Source organism: Schistocerca serialis, chromosome 3, assembly GCF_023864345.2.
Source record: "Schistocerca serialis cubense isolate TAMUIC-IGC-003099 chromosome 3, iqSchSeri2.2, whole genome shotgun sequence".
NCBI lineage: Eukaryota > Metazoa > Arthropoda > Insecta > Orthoptera > Acrididae > Schistocerca > Schistocerca serialis.
In genome coordinates this window covers 841,708,238-841,726,116 of record NC_064640.1, presented here as the reverse complement: position 1 = coordinate 841,726,116, position 17,879 = coordinate 841,708,238, and the positions used below count along the sequence as shown (strand labels likewise).

The 17,879-nt window shown below is 34.1% G+C and overlaps 1 protein-coding gene across 1 annotated transcript in view; it reads left to right on the top strand.

The window, feature by feature from the left end:
- The window catches only part of LOC126471256 (ankyrin-3-like), a 636,759-nt gene that overhangs the window by 575,396 nt on the left and 43,484 nt on the right, over positions 1-17,879 (top strand). Inside the window, exons 24-25 of the mRNA XM_050099375.1 lie at positions 14,599-14,788; positions 17,270-17,405. Coding sequence (XP_049955332.1) covers positions 14,599-14,788; positions 17,270-17,405 — 326 coding nt within the window. The remainder of the gene's footprint in view (positions 1-14,598; positions 14,789-17,269; positions 17,406-17,879) is intronic.

Sequence of the window (17,879 nt, the reverse complement as noted above, 5' to 3'; positions counted from 1 at the left end):
TATTTAACTGACACAGTTCTGAAGGGTAGGATCCTACCTCAAGTAACAAAGAATTTGCCATATACATAACAGCAAATAATTGTTAACAGATGATAATGAATAAAATATATTTACGTGTTTTATGTTGTCTATAATAGTTGACAATGTATTTGATGTTATTATAATTATTGCTCTCTACCTGAAAGCTGCAGGGTTTTTCAATATTCTTAGCAAATTAGTCAAAAGTTTTTCATTGTAGTATTTTTGTCAAGTAATTTCAGTATAATGCCCATAGTAAATCTGCATTATTACTTCACTTTTCTGTGATTATTTCCATTTCCATTATCAGATGTGACTCTTTTATTTCTACAATTACTGTGCTGGAAGTTTAAAACTGAAAATTTACAGTGTAAACATTAACTAATATGGATCAAACAAAATTCTGATGGGTAGAAGTTACAGTTTGAGATTAGTATATATCTAGAGATAAAAACTTCCGTCCCTGTCCATACTGGTAATGAGAACAAGGCTGGGAAAGAATGGACAACTTTAAGAATTTTTGCTAGCAGAGACATGATTTCAATGGAAGCCCAAAAGATGGCCTTAACTCACTGCGGAAACTTATAGGTCTAATAGTAAACTGCAGTGATTGTTGTAAGGTATAATAAAAGAAGAAAAAATAGCTACTCAATAGCACCACGTAATGGACAGTATTATTCATCCATCTTACCTTGTACGATGACAATACAAAATAATAGAATCACAACATCTCTTCATTCATCCCTATTCACATGGGTATTCTCCATGCTCATATAACAATTTATCTTTATCACATAAACATCATTAACAATTTGTTTATTCTTAATATAAATATGTCTCACAAAGTCGTGCTCATTGGTGGATTTTCTGTCTTTGATGCTAAGACCATGCTGGAACATATATCATTTCAAAAATGTCTTAATTATTATGCCAGATGCATTTTCGTGATAGGTTTAAGCTATGTTATAGGAATTGCCAACTATAACTAGCTATTCACACCCAAGGACCAGTTGTTGGCCACATAACTTGCTAGAGGATTTTATTTTCAAGTGAAGAGTCAGTTAATCCAAGATTATGGAGTGCCTTGCAAAGATAATATTTCTTAGGCATTAGAGAACAATTTTTCTAAGCAGTATAGTTTCTTGAACACTGGAAAATGTAGTGGAAAGATTTTATAGTGCAATATTCTTTTAATTTTTTTCTGAGAAGGTAATATATTTGTAGAATTTCACCCCAGAACGAGATAATGGTGAGAATTGAATACAATGCTGTGCAGGAAGTAACACAATCTGTTTCTCTTGCAGAGCTCATACAAGACACATTGTACAGATTAGTAGGCATTGAGTGAACTGTCCTCCACAACCAAAGATCCCCTTCATGGTGATGATGTTGATCGGCAGAGAGTTTTCTACCTTGTGGTGTTCCTACATGTTCTTAAGTAACATTTATCTTCCCGCGATCCTATTTATTAGGACAACTCACTGTCATCATAAATGCCTAATGCTAAAATAAAAATTATCTTTGAAAATGTGGTATGTTGCCATAATTATTTTTGTTGAGAAAATCAAATTCAACTTTCTCAGTTATTGGTCACACCACTGAAACTTAAAATACAATACTATTGTAGTGCACCCGTATCACTAGAAAATATTATTTTCCTATTTCATGATTTAATAAGTGTCACATTCTTTCAGTGTTCAATGATACATTTGAAGTCAATGCACATGTTGTCTTTTTCTGTATTGTTTTGTTCTGTCGTCACAGCATCATAGGCAAAATTACCTCAGAAGTTCATATAAATCATTTCAATACAAATACATTGTTTTGTTATATCATACAAATGGAACTAGAAGTTCATAACTGTAAAACTGGATTTCACTATAATTACATAGATTTTACATTTTTCATTCTCCAGATACATATATACCTTGGTAACATTTGAAGCTGTTTGATGGTAATATAGTTAACTGCATAGATACTGAAACAAAGTAATCTCAAAGATTGAAAATGAGCAAAATTAAAGCAGATAATTATAGAGAGGAGAGACCAATTCTCAGCTCAAATCCAAAGGCCCATGACAAAGTGATTCACCATAACTGATAAAGCTCCTCACTGCTACCTTTGCAGCCTGTAAGGTGGAGCAATGATTATTGTAATGGACTTACATTGTAAAGAAGTTCAGTTAAAATCTCTCTCTGTTCATTCACACAAAAGTTTCCCATGGTTTCCTAAATTCCTTAAGGTAAAAGTATTGTGAGAAAGTCATAGGTGATTCATCAGACTTGTTCTTGCAAAAATGACGTCTAATAATAAATGGTCTGGACACTGACAAGGAGTTCAACTGTAACACACACCAACGTAATTATTCCCTACCTGCCAGTTTATGTGCTTTCTAAGACTCATGAGCCTGATAATCCTAGACACCCAATTGTGGCTGGTTACTGTGATGCTTCTGAAATGATCTCTGTGCTTGTGAGCCAGTCTATTGGCTACAGCTTGTTTGCCGAATTTAGAGCAACAATCACTTCCCTCACTGTGTTTCTATAGACCAGTTTTTGTCACTGCTTCTCATCTTTTAAACTATCTCCTTGAAAACAAATATCCTCCATGACTATTGGCTTTGCTGCCATTAAATACACTGATCGCTGGGTGGCTGTTGCTGCATGTGAACAAGCTGCAATACATTTCCTCAATGCCTACCACGCATGCTTTATGGAACAAGTAGGCCATTCCAAGTGCTCCTCAACCTGCCCTGTTCAATGCAGTTGTGCATTGTCATCCATAATTATGGTTTCAGGGCCAAGTACACCCCTGAAAACATGTGCATGGGGAAGAAGTAAAGAGTCAAAATAACACTGACCACCATGTTCAAAGATTTGTCTGGTGCAAACTGCGTAGAGACTGAACCAGTAAGGAGTAAAATCACGTGCTCTTCTTGGATGAGAGCAGACTAACTCTGCATAGTGATTCTGGATATACCATCATATGGTGAGAGATGAGAACATAGAAAGCACCCAAAAACATTGCCGAATATGATCGTTGGTGAGCTCGGTGTTCCGCTGTGGGAGGCATAATGTTGCATAGGTGTACCAACCTCCAAATCTTTGAACACAGTACACTCATTGGTTAACATTATTGTGACATCATATTCCTTCCCCATGTGTACTTTTCAGGGGTGCATTCAGCTCTGACTTCATTTTTATAGATGACAGTGCATGACCACATTGAACAATGCAGATGGAGGAGGTCTTGGAATGAGAAAATGTGTGGCAAATGGACTGGCCTGCCAATTCCCCTGATTTAAATTCCATTGATCATGTGCAGGATGCATTGGGGAAACATATTGCAGCATGCCCACAATATCCAACAACCATCCAGCAACTGTCAACTGTGCCTGTGGAGGGAAGGAATTCTCTGTCCCAGGAACTTCTTACCAACCCAATGGTCCGTGTTGGAGCACATTGCAGAGCATATATTTGCCATCCATTGTGATGACATACTGTATGAAGAATGATGTCCATCATCATATATCAGTGTAATTATTTTCCTTGAATAAAAGTCTCATTTCTATTCATCTCATTTGCAGTTCTTGCAGCTACCTTCTGTACTACATTGTAGCAGCTCTTTCTATGTATAGTTCAAGTTTCAGTGAATTATGTTACTCGTCAGTGACACAACATGTAAAAGTTACTTTTGTCCATAAGTTTTGCACACCGGTTACTATGTCTCTCAACAAACCTGTCACATCTTTCTGTATGAAAGAGACTAACTATGTGTGTACACATAATTAGATTACATATAAGGATGTAGCATTTTTTCATGACTCAGCACTGTGTCGTAAACATGGATTGTGGTCTGTTGCATCAGTTATTATATATATTTCATCTATAACTTATTATTATGAAAATGAGAGTCTATTTTTTTAATAATTTTTACCATTGCAATTAAAACTCCAGCATTATATTTAGTAGGAACAATTTTTATGTCATAGTTTATCCACTCTGATAAATTTTTTCATGGTTTTCTTGAGCCCTTTACAGTGCATGTGTGGATGATTTCTTTAGCAAAGTCATTGTTTCTATATGCTGTTATTCTTCTGATAGAATCCATGCCTCTACTCTCATTGCCCTTTTGTTAACAGGACTTAGTGCATCAACAAATAAAGAACAACAGTAAAGAAACTTCCTGACATATTAGAACTTGAACATTACAGGGATCAAGACCTGGATTTTCACTTTTCATGAGCAATGTTCTTACTGATTGAGCTACAACGGGATCAACTTATGGCTTGCTATACAACCCCTGTCTGCTGCTATTTCTCTTGTCCATATTTACAGAGCTAGCACTTTTGCTACAGACTTGCTATGACGTCACATAATAAGAATGAACCCATTCATAAAGAACAAAAATTTTTGTTCTTTATGCATGGGCCCATCCTTATAGCATGTTCATTATATAGACCTGTCTTAAGCAGCCAACCAGCACTGCAGGCAAAGAAGAAAATGCCAGCATGAGTAGATATGCAATAGTTGCCTACTAAGACTTCCACAGTTCACACTGTACCCCATTATTTTTTTTAGTTTTGTTTTTTTCCCCATCAGTCTTCTAGCTGGTTTGATGTGGTCTATGATGAATCCACTATACTAATGTTTACTTTCAGCAGTTTAGTTTAATGTCCTGCATTTAATCATTTCTCTTCCTCTGTGTAGCAGGCTTTCTGTATCTGCCTTTAGATATTTGCAACAATATTCCTCTTAATTACAGAAAAACTCTACAAGCTGTGAAAATGAGAACACCCAAAAATAATTGCTTGAATGAATCCAAACTTGAAATATGTGTAGAATGATTCAGATTCCAGCATTTATTGAAGTGGAAACATGAAAGGAAATGTCAATATGGCTAGCCAACACAGAATATTGGCATTGCAATGAGGCATAATGACTGACCTTTGGGAAATGTGTTTGTCATATTATGACACTAGTCTCATGCAGGAAATGATGTAAGAAACAAATGTTTGGAAGCAATCAGGAGAAGAGTGCCTTGCTTACTGACAAGCAAGTAATTGACCATGTAGTACTACCACAGTAGTGAATGACTGTCATCTTGTAGGTTTGGAAACAACAGCCTGACCTCAGTGTTGGCTCAGTATTAGAGGACTGCAACATGTATCTATCAGTCTCCACTGACAATCTGAAGCATTCTGGTGTAGGTTGAACTGAAGATAATTTCATGATTGCATAGGCTTCTGTTGTCCTAAAACTGCAGATACATCAGGCTGTATTCAGCACATTCACATTACTGATTTGTTGAGTAGCAAAAGGTAAAGTTTTTGGATGAGTCGTGCTTGAACCTGTACGGTATTAATAGTCATACATGTATTCAGTTCCAGTGTAATGTCTGCTGTTTGACTACCTGAACAGTCAAGTGGTGTACAAGAAAAAAGTCAAGTGCACTGGACTGGATTATCAATAAATAAAACATCTGATCTTCAGTCCTACAAACTGAGGACAATTCAAACAGTAAAGGGTACACAATAAAACCTTAGAGCCCAGAGTACTGTTCTTGCTTCAGGTAACTGCATATGCCAATTTTTTTGCCATGACAGTGCTGAGCCACCCATGGCAAGGAATTTCCTTGCCTTCTTCAATGAATGACAGAAACTACTGCTTCCCTGGCTTGAAAGTTCATTTGACATATAGACAATGAAATGTTTGTGAGATAGACACTACTTATACTGTATTGAGTACATGCTATTAAAATTTTTGCGGCTTGTAGCTTGTTGTAGTTCTCTGGTGGATGAGCCAGAGTGTGGCTCAAACCCAGAACCCCTGAATTTTACTGAGAGTGTGTTACCTATTGTGCTATTCATGCAGGCCTCATGGACCAACCCAAACCTTTCGAAGTATATGAATGTGTCTGTCTGCCACTCACTGTCTCCGCTGTGGGGTGAGTAGCTCTCTGTCCTAATTCGTACTGTTGTTATTCCAAATGGGTATTTCCCATTTTTGGAAATAATGGAGTGTTTGACTTTATGACAGTTGTTATTCTTATTGAGACAACATGTTGTATTCAATGCAGAGTATAAATTGTGATTAATATTTTTTACAGTAAGTTAAAATTGTTTGCCAGGCAAGACTCTCAGACTGAGAACCCATACATTCTCCAGGATGTACTAGTGCAGCAGCATAGCAAAAGACTCTTTGTGGAACTTGGGATGTAAGAAGGGAACAAATGGTCCATGAGGTTTGCACAACTATGGTACAATGCCAATGATTTTATTCTCAGTCTGGTGCACAGTTTTAACATATAATCTCATATTAAGATATATAATCTCAGTAACAACCATTAAGTGGCGATTAAGTCAGATTCTCTACAGTTTCTTTTCTCCCTGGGGTGCTAGTTCAGCTGAATATCTTCCTTCAGCTGCAGTTGTCAAATCATGTATATTCTTTTCTGGTCAGCAGATTAGACCAAAGTACTGTTCTTACTTCATCTGACTACACATGCTGTCCATGCAACTGAACACTTATGTTGCCATTATTTCTTTAGTTGTTGTAAATAACAGTCTCTCAGATTATGCTAAGAAAGTGTATTTGTTTGGAAAAAAAGAGAGGCATTAGTCATTTTTGTTACATAGACAGGAAACTACTCAATACACTGTTTCTTTATGCCATGAGAATATTTCTCACAACAGATATTATTGAAGGTTTGTTGTATAATATGTTTTATTGTAAATAGTGTGTTATCCGAGTTGTGATACATGAATGACATGATTTTTGTTGCTTTTTTATCTAAAACCAAACAGTCTTGGTTGTTAATGAGATGCTGTGCATGTTTATATTACTCTCCAGATTTACCAGCCACACAAAACCAGGTTTTTTTAAAAAATTATATATTTGTATATAAAACCCATTGAAACAATCATCACACTTTTTTTCTCATCAGTGTTCAGGAAACCGATTACTGATAGTGGTGCGTAATATGTCCTCACATCATTCATGTATTTAGAAAAGCAGTGTCATAATTATTGCTTCACCTTTTATAGGAATAAATACTACAAACTATTTCATATTATAATAAAAATGCATTTTGCAGCCATTAATGGACCCAAAGCATGCAGCAAAACAAGTTTGTTCAGTTTTTCAGATGTCCTTGGTTTACTGTTGTATCGCCTGTACAAAATGTGTGAACTATTTAAAAGTTTATAATTGCAAAGAACTCTGAAACCATGCAACTATATACAGAAAATATATAACAGTAATATACAGTGGCTTTCAAACATTACTGTTGATTCTCTCAAAACATGAATGGGATGCACTGATAGAAACTGAATAGAACATAATAAAGCAACTACAGTTTCGAAACCCAATAGTATTTGATGTTATTATGCCTTTTATTAGCTTTTTGATGTACGTTTTGTGTATGCTGCTGTTTTACTATATCCTTAACATGGCTTTCACCTTAGGCTTTGGTGGTCTGTGTGAACAGAATGCTACCTTACATCTTGTGCTAGATCCCAATACAAAATTGTAGATCTTTACATGAAGCTGTACAAACTGGTGAATACATTGGGTGAAGAACCAAGGACTTACATCCTTCACAGATTCATCCCTATCACAATGTTGCAGTGCACAAGTTAATTATGTTGGCTTACATGGCTGTGTGGGCTATTTGACACTGGTGAATACTGAAAGCTAAATTATCTTAAATAAATGCAGACAACTATATGAACAGAAAACAAGAACTTCTGTCTGTAATGAGATCATAACTGATGAGGTATCAAAGCCTAAAATTTCTTCCATCTCTCTGTTTTTTGTACAAAAGCTGATTATGGAGCAATTTAATAAAGAGAGCAGATAAAACAGAGGAAAATGTAGCAAATAAGGACAATCAGCCATGCGTGAACTGTATTTGACACACACACACACACACACACACACACACACACACACACACACACACACACACACACATTTTAGTTTGAGGTGGGGGAGGTAGAGTGTGTGTGTGTGTGTGTGTGTGTGTGTGTGTGTGTGATGTGTGTTTGTGTGTGCGCATGCATGAGAAGGAGACACAGAGAGACAGAGAGTAGGTGGAAACATGGAGTGTTATAGTTGCTATTGGTATTTTTTGAAGATCCTTATGTCATAATATTGCCAGACAGTTGTCAAATATTTCTCTCCTTTATCATGATGATGTATGTTGCTCATTAAAAAGAAAATATAAGTTTCAATATTTTTCAACTACGGTACTAAATTTTATTACCAAGTGTTTCTGCTTTCACATTCAGCATCTTTTACATGAAATAATTCTTGTTGGCTGAAGAAAAATGTGAAAATAACTACTATAGATCTTTCTGTGGAACTGACAATGGTTGTGATTTATATAATGATCGGTGGTTATGTGCAACATCTGATGCACAATATTTTTAAAGGCAATTGCCATTGTCTTCTGACTAAAACTATTTTTCTGAGTTATAGAGAAAGGAAGGTGAGGTAGCCTTAGACTAGAATTGCACATTCTGCCTAAAAACCTTGGATTTTGTTTGATTAGGTGACATGTACTTTTAGGTCATTTTTCATATCTGTGTGAATTTATACTTGCTTGATCCATATGAAGTAAAACATGGATAAATAATAATAAAAAAATGTTAATGAACAGTGTTCAGAACTTGTATGCTTAATACCAAGGCAGACAATGCTTAACTAAGATGAATAAGTAAATAATTGTTCCATGGAAAAATTGTTGGTTAAGATGAGTAGGAAACAGTTGGTCAAGGAATAGGTGTTCTTCTAAGAAATGGAAGAGAACTCTGTGTGCAAAAATTGCAGGATATAAATATCCTTTGATATTTCAGATAATAATAAATGATATGCTCATATAACATAATGTGCATCGTGTTAGCTTTGAAGAGAGGTAGGTGAGACTGATGGATGAACTCCACATACCAGATTAATTTCTGCACTTGGCTTAAACTGGATATTTTTAGTCGTCAGTTTCCCACACGTGTTTAAGTTAATGGTAATTTGGTTGCCCCTAACCAAATCAGTAGAGCCCTACAAGCAGAAAAAGTCAGAAAACACACCAAACAGAAGTCACACATAGGTAGAATACACAACACAACATTCCTTCACTTAGATAAACATGATGTACTACCTATTACTACGTTATCCCAGAAAAAAGTGTACAGTGGTTTGTGAACAAAAGACACATCAAGTGCAACCCTTTTGAGTAATGTTATAGTTATAAGAACTGGTAGTGAAAATCCTTAATAAAACACATTATCAAAGCAACATGTGACATGTTTCAGTATTGTTAATGCAAAATATTATACAAAAGATGTCACAAAATACCTGTATCAAATAGCGTTAAAATGTTAAGAAGCATCAAGAGAATAGAAAGAGATTCTACTTTCTAAACAAGCAGAATCCAACAGTTGCACATCAAATAGAGACCACTTTGGATGACGAAAACTGAAACATCAAGGCATTTTATGCCACTATAGGGTTTTCACATGTTTACCAACGTTGCATTTATATAGGGACATACTGGTTATTTGAGGAAGCTGATTGTCATTATAAATATATTTGACACTGAAGAGCTTTTGAAAATCCAATCTTTTTTAACATGTGTTAGGCTGTAGGTGAAAATATAGGTTTCAGAAGTTTTCCATTGATGTGGAAAAGGTTGTTGAGAATCTCTATGATAGAAATTGCTGTTATTCAAGTCCAATGCAAATATGATGTAGTTGCCTATGTACTGAGTTTTAAGATGTGTTTAAATACTCAGTTTCTTGTGTTAGACATTTATAGAAGTTAAGTGATTGTTACAGTAACTGCTTTGAAAGGGATAATATGAACAGGACTTTGGCAATAATTAAATATGTTACAAAGTTCCACATAGCAATAACAGATTCAAATATTCTTCTACAGTGTAGTTCCTTGAAGTTGTTGTATCTGTCTTATCATTTTCAAAATCTAACTTCTGAGCTTGATTGCTTTTGCTAAAAGCTTTAACTAGCTACCTGAAGCAACTTCCAAGATTTGACAGTTTGATGAAAATGTTGGTGATAATTGTTTGGATGATGTCATAAGTTATGTCAGATATGTAGGAAGAGATACTCAACTTATGACTAAAATCAAAAACAAATTTGGATATCCTAGTTGTCTATTCTCTTCATCCGCGGTCAACACCATCCATAATTTCGAATATCTGTAACACAATTTTTGTTAATTTATTGCATTCATGGTCTCAGAAATCTATGCCTGCAAGTTTTCCATTCAATTTTGGATACCCTGAGTTCACTGCTCACTCTCATGTTAGGCAATGGTACATTCCAGATGGGCCTATATTACAAAATATTATTTTTATTTTAACTAGCAATATTTTCAACATTTTATTATCATGTCATTACCAAGTTTGCTATTAGTAACTCACATTTGTCACTTTATGTAGTGTACCTATATTATTTCATCATATTGGCTAATTTCTCATCTTCCAGTAATTTGTATTATGTAGTTTATTTTATGTCATTGTGCAGGGATTTCAAAGTTTTGTCTTTCTTCACAATATTCTGATATATGAGTTCAGTTCATATTAGCTTTATACAGAATCAAAGTGGCTTCTTTTCTGTACTTTCTTGTGTGGGCCATGACAATGTCAGTTTAAAATGAATCTTTCTAATGGTGCTTTAGCTGTACAGCCATTTTAGATTATTCACCCAACAGAAAAATTTTAATAAAGTATCAAAAATTCTAGGGTGATTTATACCAAACCAAATTTGGTGTTGAAGAAAATTACTCTTATCTTTGGCATTGGGAACATAAAGACAAATGATTTTTATATTTTGTAGTCTGTTATGAACTGTACTAGTTCGTGCTATAATCAAGTTTATGGCTAAAAAAAGAGAGACATGGGACATTCCTTGGAAATATTGAACTTACCATTCGATGCTAGTTTTTACATTTTCAGACTTTTTCATACTGAGATTACTCCAACAGAACTTCAAACTAGGACTTAAATTAAGACTAGAATATTATTATTATTATTATTATTATTTATAACTGGAAATATAAGGTAACTAAATTTGCAGACTCTTGGGTCCGGGCTTTTTTTAATTTTCATGTGCTATTTACACTCATCACTAGATGAGTATGATGAATTTTTCGTAACAAAGCTGCTTGTAGTGTAACAATAATATTCAATGACGACTGTGTGTGTGTGTATGTGTGTTTGTGTTTGTGGGCACACATTCCCATGTTCACACTCGCACACACGTGCATCTATGGGAAGGTGGGTGGGTGGGTATGTCTGTATATGCTTTATTCTAGATTCCACAGGGAACTTTGTACTTTTTGTTAAAGCCCATAGAAGAGTATGCAAGACAAGGATTCAAAAACATCTATCACACCATCACTTAATGTTGTCATATCGATCCACAGAATGAGCAGCACTGCTGAGAAAGTCATTTTTCAAATATTTTGCAATAGTTAAACTATACAGCAAGCAAATATTTGATTGTTAATAAAAAATCAATTATGTGTCAGATAGTCTCATTGTTGTAACTACAGTGTTATGTAGCTGTATAGAAGGGGTGAAATGTCAAATTATTCTTGAAATCAATGTGGATGAAACTTATGGGGATAATTTGTTATTGCATTTGTATAAAATTAGATGGGAAAGCATATGTAATAATTATACAGTTGTATGCAAATAGGCTGATAGCTTAGTATGCTGAAAGTTACTCATCTGATATGTTAGAAAATACATATAATCTTAGAAATAAATACCTCATTTTATCACAAGTAACAGAAAATCAGTTAACATTTTATGAATACTTAATATTAATTTATTCTCAGATAAATGGGAGCTGACCTCTATTGGCAAAGTCACTAATCATTGCATTGACATTATCTGAAGTTATTGAAGGATGGATGTGATTCCTTTCTCAATGCACTTTAGCCTAATTAACTTCAACCCTAGATAGAGAGACAAAGGAGTTTGCCCCTCTAATGATGTGATTTTCTGTGTTTGTAGGTTTTATTACTTTAGTTGATTACTTTAGTTGTAACTTTGAGAGTTTTTTTTATGTAGTTCCAAATTGAACTACCACACATCTACAAAACTTAATTTATTGAGAAAATTATGCAGTTATATGCTCCTGTATATAGAAATACAAAAACTAAGAAAAATCACAATAGCAGCAAAGACAGCAACTAAACAGCACCTACTTTACACATAAATTAATACCCTACGAATGACCATACAAAACATGTGGAAGTTTTAAGAAATTCTTCATTGAAATGTCGTAGCAAAGATATATAGTAGGCATGAGTAAAACAAGGAAGAAAACTAGGTTCTTTAAATTCATGGTTTTTAGAAGTGAGAATTCCTTTTGTGTGTTGCAGATGTCATTATGTTTGTAAAGAAATATTTATTTATCCAAATGTGACCTCTCTAATAAACATATGAAATAAATAGTATATTCATTTAAAAAACTAAATTTGTCACATGTCATCTTTACCCCATTGTTAACCATATCTCTCATGCACAGTTTTGGAGAAGACTAATTTACAAATCACAAAAGCCCAAATATGTCAGAACTCATAATTCGCAACAGTAGGTATTATCATCACTGCAACAAACTATAACAAAATATTAATTAAATCTGAAGTGTATATTGACTGAGCTCAAAATTTTATTTCTACACATGAGCTATTCTGAAGTATGCACCACTGTACTAAACTCTGAGTAGCTTTGTCTTTCTCACAGAAGATACAATTAATGTGTTAAGGAGACCAGATGATATCATTTGTTTGCTGTCATACTTCAGTAATACAATACAACAAGTTGCTTCACTATGTATGTAGATATGAAAGCAGATTATCTTCCTGCAACAATGAAATCCCAAAAATAATCACATTTTTTTTTATGAATGGCTATATGTTTACATTCATAGAATTGCATGTATTACATACGCTCTCTGCAAACATAGCAATGATACATGTACATCAATATAGCTCATTCATTATTTATTTTTTTATATAAACCTACTGGTACTTCACCCTGTGCTGTTTTGAATGAAGTTATCTAACACCTTTTATTTTTTATGACATATTAACATGAGCATTTCACAATGCTCTAACTATTTTAAACCAGCTAGTGGTCATCTTCAGAGTTCACATCATTTCCTCAACTTTTTTGATTCTCACAGATGTGTCTGTATACTGCACAATTTGGTTACACATCACAAATAATGACCCAGTAGCTATTACAATTAAGTCTGATTTTATTAACTTAAAATATGCTTTTCTGCTACATAATCAGTCCTACCATTTAAAAAAATAGTTTTACTTATTCAGTCCAAATTCTTTTCATTTGGGAACATAGTAATGGTTTCATAGCAATGGCAGAACCCACTTCTTTCACAAAATTACCAGTTTAACAATTAATATTCAGCTTTTAATACCTTTACTTAACTTTTACTGAAATTATTTAAATAATAGGTCTCATTGTTTTTTACATGAGTAAACACAGCATGAATGATGTGTCCTGTTTCACAATTGCTTTGAGCAATTCAAAGTTGAGCTTCCTTTGTTTGGCTATTATCTATTAATTGTGAATGTATAAATGCCTAATGATGATTTTTCCCAGTTTTTTTGTAGTCATTAAAACATAGAATCCTGCATTGTGGTCTGTAAAAGAGTACAAAACGGTATTTTGCTTTTTGTCATATGACTATTTTCATGTTAGGATACTCCACATATTCCTTTTCATCTGCACATTAGCCTTACATATTCCTCATTTGCTTGCCTTACTCTGTGAATATTTTATTACACTATGTGTAATCACTCATTAATGTCATTGTGTTCTTCAGCATGCCATGAAGGACGTCACTACTCTTTGCCATAAGAACATTTTTTACATTCATTTTGACAAAAGAATAATTTTTGTGTAGTTGTCACAGGTAAAATGAAAAGTAATTAATAGGCTCTTCCAATTCTGCATGGTAGATCACACATGTGAATAATACATAATGGTTGTTTTTACAAAAATGTGCTGCCATTATCCTGTTTTCTACATCATGATGTAATATGACCATTTGAAAAATTTCCTATTCCTTGTTAGAAAAACTGAAGGGAAATTCTCAGTATTTGTACAAAAATACTATAAAATGTAAAGAACTCTTTGGCATTTAAATGTAATTGAATCTTAATACTGACAGAGCTCACAATCAGCATTGAATATTGAAACATTCTGTATCAGTGATGCAGAAATAGTCTAATTTTTGCTCCCCATATACATACGTGATGAACACATGTACCTATCTGAAGAAGTTCATGACCAGAATAGTCATAATATTTGCAAGAAGATGGTTAAACTGAATTTTTTCCAATAAATATATAAGTTCATTGAAAGAAAATTCAGGGTCCGTTTTACTTCTCATGTGTTCTACAGTTTAAAGATAAGAGACAGACACAGTTAATCCCAAAATATACTTTGTCCTTGTGAATTCATATTACTGGTAGATGTTATGTGGAACTTAAGAAGACTAAATACTGAACATTAAGTTTTCTTTAGGAGGGACAACACGAGCCCAGTGGGAGGATGTAACTGGGTCAACACCACTCACATTTGTCAATGACTGTGTGTCTTTCACAACAACAGTATCTGCAAGATTTTGGCTGATGGATTGTAGAAATATTGGTGAAGCCACAAAAATGGCAACAGAGCTGTACAAGGAAGCAATTCATGTTCCTTTTATGGCCAAGTAAGTACATGAAGTATTCTGTTTTTATATAGTGTGTCAGTCACTACAATAATTGTGCCATTGCCCTAATGCAAATAACTATATGAATGTATTGCAGCAAAAAATGCATTTTTTTAAACCTCTTAGTATATTAAAATACTTCTACTGTACTGAAAAGGCTGGAAAACAGTTTCATTGGACAAAAAAGTCATCATCATTAATGTTATACACTTTTCGCAATAGGTCACCCACATAAGATTTGCTATTTCCCTTACAACGTTGCCGCTGAAACCAAATGCAGTGCACTACCTCAACTAGCTTTTGAAATAAACATTGCCCCTGCAGCCCACAGTTCTAATTCGCAATAGTTTTATGAAATTCAGGCAAAGCCAGTTCCTATCCTCCTGGTGGAAAATATTTTCTTCACAACCATTTGACCAACAATAATGGAGAGACTGTGCCATGCATTTATCTTGCTGATGGAAAATATTTTCATCAGACCAAGAGTAAAGGAGAGAAAATGCCACGCATTTCATACTCAGCAATCTGTTAGTGGTGTCATAGATCCTTTGTAATCTTATGTTTAGGGCTCAATGGGTGACATTGTTTAGGTAAGTTAATGTACAAAGGAACTATTCTGAAAAGCTCAATGTTCTTCTTATGCTCAAATTCGTCTTTTAGATGCTTTATGACATAATGCATGTTCTTCATAATAAAATATTAAATTTGGTCAATTGCATAAAATCTTAGTGCAACTCAGATATAGATGAAAGACATTCGAGCTTTTGTAATTATTAATAATCCTTAGAATATCAAGACTGTGTGATAGAAAGATAATAAGAAAAAGTTTTAGTTACTCTGATATGTGTATAAGACAACTAAGGTGAAGATAACATACTTCCTTCTCCAGCTCACTGTAAAGAGATAGAATGTCATCCTACGATATGCTGCAGTAGGGAAAGTGCATATATACTTGTTTGAATTTGTGGGAAACATTACATGATTGAGTAACCTAGTTCAAATTATCATGAACTATTGAACAGTTATTTGGAGAATGAAATGTTATGTGAGACTTGAGCATGTTCAATAGTATGCAGGTTTAAAATCTTTAAACTCAGTACAATGTAAGACAATTTATAGATGTTACTCAATCTTCAGTGTCAGGAAAAGAGAGAATGACTTGTAAGCTGATATCACTGATAATAGTAATAATAATAATAATAATAATAATAATAATAATATGACCTGATATCACTGAAAATAATAATAATAATTATAACAACAGAAGAAATGAGTGAGAAGATGGAGTCGCATTTCGAAGTTAAGAGATATGGCAATACAGTAGAATCTCATGAGCCTCATTAGTCAAAAACACTAAAATATTTATAGAGCAATATTATTTAGATCTGAGATCTTTAATTTCATTTCAGGAAGCTCTATTAACAGTTGAATTTTGACTAATTTTCCAAAAACTAAAATGTGATAACCTCAACAGTCTAGCTATTCCTCCTATCATTCTTTCCCCTCTCATTCTTGAACTGAGTTTCTGTTCAATCACATGTACACCTTAAAAAGAAAAGTATTTATTTTAGCAATGTACAAAGATAATAATGTACACATTGTACCTGGGAATGTATAGTGACAAAATTTCAACATCCTGTTTTGAAACAAATTTATGTGAGTGACTGTATATAAATTTTCCCTGTTGTGGTATCAGAAATTAGTCACACTGTTATTTGTCAACATGAATACTGCCCACATTACTTATTCCCTATCTCTTACATGTTCATTTGATGTAAAATCTTTAACTTCAACTCTGCCACATCAACTAAATGAATATTGACATTTATTTTCAGGAACACATTTTGTAATGTTTCAGATATAAGTTATGAAAAGATTTAGTATACTTCAGTCTTCTGTTTAGCTTTACATTTATTAATTTACTCATTTTTAATTTTCTTCATGATTTCATGATAGAAGTACTCTAATACTTTAATATTGATTCTGAAAATTAAAAAGGTTTGTCCTGTGAAAGCATAGTGACTTCATGAAAATTTATGTATAATATGTGCTTGGCATGTGTAATTTTATAGTAGTACAACAAAAAACTTATTCAGACAAAATAAATAAACGTCACCATCTGACATTATATACCTTGGTAAATAGTAACTATGTGCCAAAGTTCTTCAGTTGTGCCTTACTACAGTTATCAGACAAAAATAATTTATTTCCTTCAGTAAAATGGGCTTGCTGTGAACACTTTTTACAGATACTGGTGTTAACATTGGGTACTCATGATTTAAGTATTCAGAGCTGAAGTCTACTTCAGCTTTAATTCCAGAAGTATTTTGTAGACAATTCATTGTTACAAACTATGTCTGATATGATATTGTTTGAAATGCCATTCAAAATAATATTTACTTTTGAAGAGCAATGTGAATGACTTACACATTTAAATTAGTAATGCTGGTATCACTGATATATTTCTTTGAATTCTTACAGATTTGTTGTTTTCGCAAAACGTGTCGATGTTCTCGAAGCCAGACTTAGGGTGTTTTGCATGACTGATGATAAAGAAGACAAAACATTAGAGCATCAGGAGCATTTTACTGAAGTTGCAAAGAGTAGAGATGTTGAGGTAAGTTTCTTTAAGACTTACCTTTGTAATACTTATTTCACCTCCATAGCTGGGTGGTCAGCACAGGTGACTGCCATGTGGAGGATCCGGGTTCGATTCCCAGTACTGCCTGAGTGGAAGGTCTGGTAGGAAGTGCACTCGGCCTTGTGAGGCCAACTGAGGAGCTGCTCAGCTGATTAGTAGCAGTTCGAAAATCGGGAAAGCCGACAATAACCAAGAGAGTGGTGTGCTGATCACATCCCCCTCCATACTGTGCTGATCACCCCCCCCCTCCATACTGCATCCAATGATGCCACTGGCAGAGGATGACACAGCAGTCAGTGAAGTGCATTTGGCCTGTATAGGGGTAGAATGAGGAACTTTACCACCTTTTCCATTTATAATGAATTCACCTAAAAATGTTATTGTCCATTTAGTCATACTTACTATGCATTTTCTTAGACAGTGCCTCAATTACAAAGGTTTACTTTCTTA